Source organism: Lontra canadensis, unplaced genomic scaffold (assembly GCF_010015895.1).
Source record: "Lontra canadensis isolate GAN:19392208 unplaced genomic scaffold, GSC_riverotter_1.0 scaffold78, whole genome shotgun sequence".
Taxonomy (NCBI): domain Eukaryota; kingdom Metazoa; phylum Chordata; class Mammalia; order Carnivora; family Mustelidae; genus Lontra; species Lontra canadensis.
The window spans coordinates 8256199-8266107 of record NW_022631072.1 but is presented as its reverse complement, the minus strand read 5'-3'; the positions used below and the strand labels follow the sequence as shown (position 1 = coordinate 8266107).

At 38.9% G+C, this 9909-nt stretch overlaps 1 protein-coding gene and 1 long non-coding RNA gene across 3 annotated transcripts in view; one reads left to right on the top strand and one right to left on the bottom strand.

The window, feature by feature from the left end:
- Positions 1-640: 640 nt before the first annotated feature.
- LOC116881876 lies at positions 641-9204 on the bottom strand. The gene is made up of 3 exons (XR_004385507.1): positions 8928-9204; positions 2780-2868; positions 641-1269 (listed from the first exon to the last, which is right to left on the bottom strand). It is a non-coding gene; the product is annotated as an uncharacterized LOC116881876 (long non-coding RNA).
- The window catches only part of SLC8A1 (solute carrier family 8 member A1), a 374640-nt gene continuing 373171 nt past the window's right edge, over positions 8441-9909 (top strand). The window contains exon 1 of one of the 2 annotated variants that reach the window (XM_032881999.1): positions 8441-8643. In XM_032881999.1, the coding sequence (XP_032737890.1) occupies positions 8611-8643 (33 nt within the window). In that variant the 5' untranslated portion in view covers positions 8441-8610. The remainder of the gene's footprint in view (positions 8644-9909) is intronic. The other variant, XM_032882003.1, reaches the window with a different exon arrangement.

The window sequence follows — 9909 nt, the reverse complement described above, 5'->3', positions numbered from 1 at the left end:
GATGCAGCCTTTTCACCAGAGTTTCATTTTGGAACAAACCCTCTGCCATTTCTCGGTGTGGACACTGGACCTTCAAAGGAGCTGGGACTTTTAATCTGTCACTAGGCAGAGCATTACGCTACTGTGGCCATGTTGGGGTTGGGGCTCTGAATGACGTCCCTACAGCCATGGAGTAACCGTCCATGAAGACACTGCCCATGGGTCACCTCGGTTTAGGGGTCATTACCTTCTTGTATGCCAGGCTTAACAAGAAGTTAAATCTCTAAAAGGTTCATGTACCCTGAGACCTGGTCACTTTCCAGGTTGCTAGATGCATGAAAGCACATGTAACCAATCTTAACAGATTCCAAATAACAACAACAAAGATTGAGTTACACCCATAAATTGCTTTGGGAGCCTCAAAAGAAAAATGCCTTCTGAATACCAACAAGTGGTGTTACACTTCTGTCTCATGGTCAGACCTGACATTTTTTAAGCCTACACACCCATTTCAGTAAAAGTAGTGTTCCTCAGAACAGACTTCCTTCCATACACATACATTATCATTTGTGTTTGAGAGAGTGTAGGTGGCGGTACAGATAATCTATTTCCCTTCAACAGCTTCCCCTCTAATGTTTCAAATGCATTAACACTCAGCAGGTGAAATTAAAATACTTTTTATACTTCCGAACCATTTCCCTGTTAAGATCTCCTGTGATTGTGAAATCAGGGTTGAGTGAGCTCTAACTGAATGTGTCATTCATTGATTTTTTTTTTTTTTTTTTTAGGAGAGATTTAACATTTCTATGCATTTTAACACCCTCTTTTGGTAATGAAAGCATTGGGAGCCAACTTGTTCTCTGCTCTCTCTTGAAGGCTCTTTCTCATTTTTCAAGTGCTTCATGAACAAATAAAGTAACTTGGCATTGTCATGAAGAGGAGTGTTTCAATACCCTGGACCCACTGATTGTACTCCAAATAATTTGCCTCTGCCCTTTGCATTATAAAAGCAACCAGATGAAAAAGAGCGTTGTACATCTGAGCATCGACAAAGGAGTTCCAACAAGTGGAAAGGCTGCCCAGGCTCCAGCTTGACTCCCAAGGTTCTAAAATAAGTGGGTTTTTTTTTTTTTTTTCTTCTTCTTCTTTTTTCTTTTTCTGAGGTTGTCTAATGAGAATGCTGGTTGGGAAGGACTGGGTGAAGAAGTAAGTGAATTTCAATCTCATTGAGGTCAAGAACTTTATTTCATTCCTGTTTGTATTCCATGTGGTTATTGGCTCCCTCTAGGCCTTACAGAAAGAAAGAAAAGAAAGATTTATTAATCATCAAGTGGTCATTTTTGTAATACAAGCAGGAGAAAGATTTTTATTTAAAAAATTATGTTGTTAGATATACTAAACAAAGCATGAAGCGTAAGTTTGGGGACTATTACTTTTAATTTTTTAAAAATTTTATTTATTTATTTCAGAGAGAGAGAGTGCATACAAGAGCAGGGGAGGGGGAAAGGGAGGGGGAGAAGCAGACTCCAAGAACCAGAGACAACTTGGGGCTCATCTCAGGACACTGAGACCAAAACCTGAGCTGAAGCAGACACTTAAGAAACTAAGCCACTCAGGTGCCCCAAGTTTGGGGAATTTTTCTTACATGGCTATGTGTCTTTCTTTATGTGTCTGTGATGTATTTGTGTGATAAAGAAAGTATGACCTTGAAGTAATGAGGCTTAAAGAGACACACGTTTCAGACAATATATTGGTGTTGAAGTGAAGTTTAATGAAATTGGGCATGCTAAAGTATTTCCCAAACTCAAGTGTCATCCAAACATAAAATGTTGCAATTACAGATTAGTCAACAGCACATATTTATTGACCAGCTCCTTTGATCTCCTTTGATCTATCTCAATAAAATAATGACATTGTTAGGAACCAGGAAGAATGAAATGACTTGCCCATAGCTATACAAGTCAAGAAAACAGAGCACAACCAATATAAAAATTGATGGCAGGCTACAGAGCCAATGTATATCCAAGACCCAAGACCATTTAATGGTCTTACCTGTCCCATACATAATTTGGCTTTGGAATATATTGTTACTTGTTTCTGAAGGAGCTTTTTTGTCATTGTAAATTCAAATCATGACAGCTCAGAAGCTGTCATTAAGAATAAGAATACACTGGGCCCCTGGGTGGCTCAATGGGTTAAAGCCTCTGCCTTCAGCTCAGGTCATGATCCCAGAGTCCTGGGATCGAGCCCCACATCGGGCTCTCTGCTCAGCAGGGAGCCTGCTTCCTCCTCTCTCTCTGCCTGCCTCTGTCTGCTTGTGATCTTTGTCTGTCAAATAAATAAATAAAATGTTAAAAAAAAAAAAAGAATAAGAATACACTGAAGCAATTTTCTCCTCCTCCACTGTCTTGCAATCTATGGGTGAAATGTGAACGTGGCAACAGATAAAGATATGAAACCTGTCTGGTTTCAATAACTTCATACCTGGAGCCACTGGCGATTGTGTTTGCCCTTATTCTCAGCTGCAATCACTCAATCTCACAGTTGGACAAACATCTCATTCAAAATCAACCTCCCATTCTTGATTGCTCCCTATCAGGCTCCTGTCATTGCCAGCTGTTTCTTGATCAGAACACATTGCTTTAAGATTTGCCTCTTTGTGTCCTCCAAGCAGATGAACAAGCACAGAAATATTTTGAAACATCTTATTACACTTACCAGTGTTATTTGACTCTGCAATGAGTTAAAAACCAATCACAATGAGTAATGCTGGAGTTGGAGAACTGCCATTTCCACTTACCTGTATCTGTGGATAAGAAACTTGGTGAGATTTTGGACCAGAGACTCTCCATCCATCATGGTTGAAATTTCACATGCAGGATGAAAAGACTGGAGGAAAGCAGAGAGATTTACTGAACTAGTTGCCTTTAGAAAGCAATCTCATCAAAGTAGCTTGTAGGTAGTTCTAAAGTATTGCAAATAAAATAAGCTCAGGTTTGGAGAAATATAGATCTCCCTGCAATGTCTGGACATTTTTCTAAACACTTGCCACGCTTTTTTCTGTGACTGGCTTACATGACGTATACAAGACTTTATGGCTTCCAGTGGCTGTGTGAGACTCTGGACATGGTTAGTTCCTCAGAAATGCATAGTAATGTACTTTTGCAAAGTCTCTTGACTTTTCTTTGGACCAATGGTTGAGTGTGTTTGGAGAAATGCTTCCTACAGTCTCACAGCTCAGTCCTTCCAAGTCCATACCAGCTTCACTGACCTTGCTAAGTCTGCCTCCTATTAGCCTGACAGGATGATTCCTGGTTCATCGGTGCCTTTAAATCACCCTCTCCTTCAAACATGTTTGCTGGGGTCCCAGAAGGACAGAATGCTATGGCTTTACAACATTTTCTCTTTACTCAGGTGTCCAGCAATTACAATAAAAATATGTTGAAATTTCTACCCTTGTTTCAGCTCATCTCTTCAAACTCTGCCCATAGCTGAATGAAACATTTGCAAAAACGAAACAAAAAACTTCTTCATTGTATGTTAATGTCTCTGCCTGCTCTATAGAGATAAGCCCGAGGACATCATCATGGTTAACTAGGCTATCTACATGGGAAGATAGAATAAGATAGAATAGACTTTAAATGATACACTATTATAATTAGTAAAGGTTTTTAAACACAGATTTTTAAAATAGTATCTGATGACAAAAAAAACCACACCTAATAACAGCAGAATCTGAGTAGATTAATGTCCTTAATATTTTTTTAAAAATTTATTTATTTAGAAACATTACTTGGGAATTTATTTGGGAATACAATATCAAAATTAGGTACTATAAATAGATTAGATGGCCTGGAGTCAAGAATATTCCAATCCAGTTTCAAAGGAGAATCTACAGTTTCAATAAAGAACAAAAATAATTGAATCCTGTTACATCTTGTTTTCCTTTGTTTTGTTTTGTTTTGTTTTTTAATGAGATATAGAATTAAACTCTCAAGTAACTATGGCTATCCCAACTTGTGTGCTTTCTCCTGGAGGGAGGTCCTTAAGTTCCATATAAAGTCAAAGGAATATCACTGGACACCTATGAAGAGCTTGAGAACTTAAAGCCCAGAGAATATGAGACCAGTCTGGGCTTTCTATTCTGTTGTTCAAGGGCTCATACATTGGAAGACAAAAATTTTTTTTTAATTTTTCTTGCAGATTATGGGACATGAGTTTAGAAAGAAACAGAGGCAAGAGGGCCTATCATTTGCAAATGGCAGAGAAGAGCAAAATCAAGCCCTATGAAGAGAGTCAAAATGAGACGAATTTATCTAAAATCATCTCCCTGGATATCGCCAGCTCAGTTAGAGCCAAAGTGCTATTGATGACTTCAAAGCACCAAATCATGTATATGATATATGTTTTGACATGTGATATATGATGCAAATAATCAAATATTTTAACAATGAAAATACCAAATGAATTAAATATTCCTCTTATATAGGGTTATTAGAATTACATTAAGAGACCTTCTAGATGCAGTCTGTTATGTTGAGCACAACGATTCTGCTTTTCAATGCTCTGGGCAGAATTTAAAATACAAGTGATCATATAAGCATGGCAGACTAATTTTTAAACTAGGTGGAGCCCCAACACTTCATTCTGATGGGAGATCATACCTCTCCTCCTCTTACTTCTCCTCTTCTAATGTATTCAATAGTTGACTTAGAAAGTAAGATGTACCTTTAGAAACAAAGAAGACATTAAGAATTTTCTTGCCGAGTAAGAACCCACCCACCTGCTTGTCTCAGTAAACACTTGCTTTCAAGATAGCTGTAGTATTCTATTATCAAGTCTCATCGAGAAGGAAAATTAAATCTCATTAAAAAAAAAAAAAATCACAATTTTGATTGTGCCCAAACTCTCCCTTTAACTTACCCAAAACCAACATGCTAAGCCTGTCACTAGAGGTCCTTCGGGTTTTGTCCATTCCAAGCCTCAGCCAACATGGGCTCCTCACAATGAGTCAAACAAATTCTTGCTTGACTTCTTGATTCTTGTTTCTTGGCAATGATTCAAACTCTGTCCACTGGGAATTCCTGCTTTCTCATTCACCCATTTATTCACACAGGAACTCAGGACATATGTACTCATTACTTGGTCCATGCCTGTCTCAATTCTAACCCTGCTTCGAGACCGAGGAGTCTCATTCAAAGCCATGCAATGGATCCATGACATCTTTCTTTATCTTTCTGATCAAGAATAATTAGCCGATCCACTTATTTTGTCATTTATTCACTTAAATATTGTATTGAATACCTATTGTATGCTAAGTCCTAATAATACAAGTACAAATGAAATCTGTTCTCTGACTGTACAGAACTTGAAACGGAGTCGAAAAGCAAACCAATGAAATAGCAGGTACCCCACAATGGTAGAGTGGAAAGGTTGTACGATGTGTGCTCCAGAACCTGAACAACATGGGAAGGTTTAGGGTCCTCTCCCCAGAGGAAAAAACTGCTGACCTGAGCCTTGAAATTCAAGGAGAATGAAGAGTGCTCTGTGCAGAAAGAAAAGTCACAGGAAAATAGCACAAGAAGTCTGAGGAAAACCATGGCTTTCTACCTGGCCAGGCTGCACACACACGGCCGTCACTCAAGGCTGGGGAAATGAAAGGACCTTGGTGGGTGGTGACCAGAGATGACATGAAGATCTGCACTGCAAATAAATTTTGAAACATATCTGAGAACTGAGCTAAGAAATTTATATTTTATCCTAAATGGTTTGGGGAAGGATTGAACAGTGCTGAGGGCAGAGGGGGAAAAATCAGAATTTGATTTTGAATGTTACCATCATCCATCAAAATACGTGGAACCGAAAAACAAACAAAAACAAACAAACAAAAAAACCCCAAGAACTCTCCACAAAAGCCTCATCTCTCAAAATGGATGAAATCCACTTTTTGTATTAATTCTGGTTTTCTTTTTCTCGAAGAACAAGAAGTCCAGGGGTGGGTAGTTCATTGTTACAGCGATTCAGTGACACTGTCAAGAACTGAAATTCTATCTGTCTGTCTGCTCCAGCTTCCTCATCTCACAGGCCTTTGTCCTCCTCCTTGTCCCCTCCTGCCCACTGAGAAGCTGCTACAATTTCAGAAGTCAAGCCTGTTGTCTGAGAAAGAAACAGATGGAAGAGGTATAGGGCCAAAGGGGGCAAAAGCTGAATCTGTCCCTTTTTAATAAATAAACATTTTCCTGAAGTCACTCAGGGGATTCTTGTTTACACCTATGTGGCCAGAAACCTGTTACATGGTTGTCCCTAGCTGTAAGGGACAGTGCGGGGGAAATAAGGAAAAAAAAAAAAAAAAGAGTTTCCTTTTAGGATTTCTTTCTTTTCTTTTTAAGATTTTATTTATTTATTTATTTATTTGAAAGAGAGACAGAGAGAGAGAGAATGAGAGCAACTGAGCACACGGAGAGGGAGAAGAAGGTTCCCCGCTGAACCGAAAGCCCAATGCAGGGCTCAATCCCAGGACCCTGGAATCATGACCTGAGCCACAGGCAGATGCTTCACTGACTGAGCCACCCAGGTGCTACCCAGCCCCCCATTCAGATTTCTAAAGCAGAAAAAAGGAAGGGAAAAAAGGGTCCTGAACAGCTTGTGGGTACAGTCACCATCTGTCATGTCCATCACTAAACTACATTTGGTCAACTTTTAAAATACCATATCTTAATTTTCCTTAGTTACACCTTATTGTTATATAGGATATATATTATATAGATAATATATTATTATGCATATATATAATACATTGTATAGATATATACAACATAAGATACATTATTATATGGAATATATGTATGTATATACACACGCATAGGTATGTCTGATTGAAGGGGAAGAAGGGAAGGTTTGAATGTCAGAATATTCTGAATGAAAGAAAAACAAACAACTTGCCCCTTCTTGTTCTGGCCTTAGTGCTTTGCACAAAGATTATGCAAATCTAGAATTCCTCAAACTCACCATTAATAGATCTATCTTGCACTCTTCTCTCTTCTCTTTACTTTTTTAAGATTTTATTTTTAAGTAATCTCTTTTTTTATTTTGTTCAGTTAGCCACTGTATGTAATGTACATCATTAATTTTTGATATAGTGTTCAGTGATTGTGTATAACATCCAGTGCTCATCACACCACATGCCCTCCTTAATACCCATCACCCTGTTACCCCATTCCCCCACCCCCTCCCCTCTGAAACCCTCACTTTATTCCCTGGGGTCTCTAATTTTAAAAACATACACAAAGTAGAGACGGTAATATAATGAGTCCCCTATTGAGCACTCAACCACCTGCGACGATTATCATTTTGCCAACCGTGTTTCTCCTATCCTTTCCCTTTTCCTCTGGAATGTTTTAAGCAAATTAGTTCCATTTCAGTATGCAAAAATGAATTAAACTTGTATACCTCAAATTTCTTCTTCTTCAAACAAGAGACTCTGTAAGAGTTTTAACATGACTCAAAAAAAATGGTGAACAGAAAAATGTTACTTGGAAATTCTCTCTCTCTTTTATATATATGTACACACACATACACACACACAAGAGTAACAACAGACAGGGGAAAGAAAAAGAGAAAGAGAAAGAGAGAGAAATTTTAAGACAGAAAAACCCAATTTCCAGGAACAAGAAGGCTAAGTGAAGTTTCCACCGCCCTCTGAAGGAGTAACTCTCACCAATATCTTTATTAGCCAGAGCCGAATTTCTCCTTCTCCAACTTCTATCCTTAAAATTTAGGTCACATTTAAAGTATCAGCCACAGTTAACAAATGTAGCAATTAGTATTCCATTCAAGTTTACATTCTTTAACATTAAAAGAAGTTTTCTAAATCTCACGCTATATGCTAGATGGTAGCTTACTGCTGCTATATTCTAAATGAGAAGCTGTTTAAGGAAGAGGCTGGCCTCTCCTGTCTTAGCGATTTTGATTACTTTGACCTTCTGCTCCTACCCAATCCTTAAGACAAAGATTTCAGAGTGTTAACAACTATTCTTAACTAAATAAATGCATTACATATGTATGCATTCATTCACACACACTGTCCATTTGTTCAGCCGCTCATTGATATGTTCATTCATTCACTAAACCTTGTGCAGGTCCTGTACGTATCTTATCGCTAAAATCTTTAAGCATGAAAATCCCGGTCAGGAACTGTAACTGTGCCTCTGTTTTCATAAAGCTAAGCAAACCCACATCCTAAAAGCTCTATGTGGGAATCAGGGGGAGAGCGGTTATGTTCCAAACGTCTGGGGAGTAGAAATGCCAATCTGAAAGCATCTTTCCAAAAAGGCATCGTGGCAGGACGGCGGGGCGGGAAATGGGCCTGGCTGGAAGGATCTCTAGATGTGTATTTTTATCGTCCATGTGTTGGATGAAGCGGGTTGCTGCCAGATAGCTGCTTTTCCACAGCTTGCAGTTACTGTTGGGAACAGATCCATGTATGGAAGCGAAAGCCGAAAGGCACAGATAAGCAGAGATCCAGCTATGCAAACCATGTTTAGAGACACTTAAAGGACAAGCATCCCAGGTCCTTTCTTTCTGGTAAATTCGGAGAAGCCATCATCCCGGGTCTTTTTTCACATCCAGCCCATGCGGACTGAACAGCCCAGACTTGACAGAGAGGTAGGTGCAGGGCTTTTTGGGATGAAACTTATCTAAAGGATCATTCAGGAATATTCCCTCCCGAGAGCTCTTGATGTCCTTTAAGGGAAGCTGCCAGATGACATTTTGGGGGGGAAAAAAAAAAAGGAAAGAAAGAAAAAAAAAGAAAGAAAGATTTGGGTTGGGGCTGGTGACTAAGATATTTGACAGCTCTGCCTTCACAAAACAGGGCAGCTTGGTTACAGAGGGAAGGGGACAGCACAGAATGGCCGCCAATTATAATCCCTTTGTCTGGGGTCACTTACCGTTTGGATTTTTGTGGATATGAATCTTCCTGGATGTTGCCAGCACCTTTGGAATGGGCCACAGCTTCCCTCAGGTTCTGATACGGGGTATTTTAGCATGGGATTGGCAGGATTTGCCCTTTTCCTTGCTAGCTCCTCTGAAGCCTGCATAAACTCACACGTGGGGCTAGTTCTTCCTCAGACATGGAAGAGCTGCTTGTAAACGACATTATTATTTTTGGCAGGGGAAATCATTTTTGCAGTGTTTCTCAGCAGATCGGAGGTTGATTACATCCTGTTCAAAGATTCTTGAGTTGCTTTCACAAACACGGGTCTTGCGCAAGTTGAAATTGCTGAAACCAGCTGTAAGCACTGGACGGTTCTCGCTACCTTTAACATTTTTCTTTCTTTTTTGTTAATGACTGAAAACATAGGAACTTGAGGGGAGATTTTCCCAAAGATTATTCTAGTTTAGCTGTCAGGGATGTTTGAGAATTCTGGATTGGGACAGAACCGCAAAAGCAGCATGTCTCAGGAGTCCAAAGTTTAAGTGTAAACGTGAAGACAAGAACTAAACCAGGATCTCTGTGACTCTAGTCTATTTTCTAAAATACTCGTTAGCTCAAACAAGTCATATCAATAGCACTTTGAAATGCTATTCTAGCTAATTACCAAATTGTAATAATTAGATCATTAAAGCAGTCTTTTTAAAATTGTTGGCAAAATCTGGGAACTATTGCCAAACACTCACGAAAGTCAAAGGAAAAATTTATAGGTCATATCTGTAAAATGTGTGTGTTTTTCCAAGATTGAATTAAAAGAATTTTTGTGCAAGAAAATGAAATGTAAATTTACAATTTCATTTGTTGAGAATAATTTGTCTCTATTTCAAGCAAGATTTCATCCCCCTTGTTATGTAGGTCTTCAATCTTAAAATAGCGCATAAGAGGGGGGAAAAAGAAAGAAAAAATTGAACGTGTTTTTTCCCTCCTGATGACAAAGG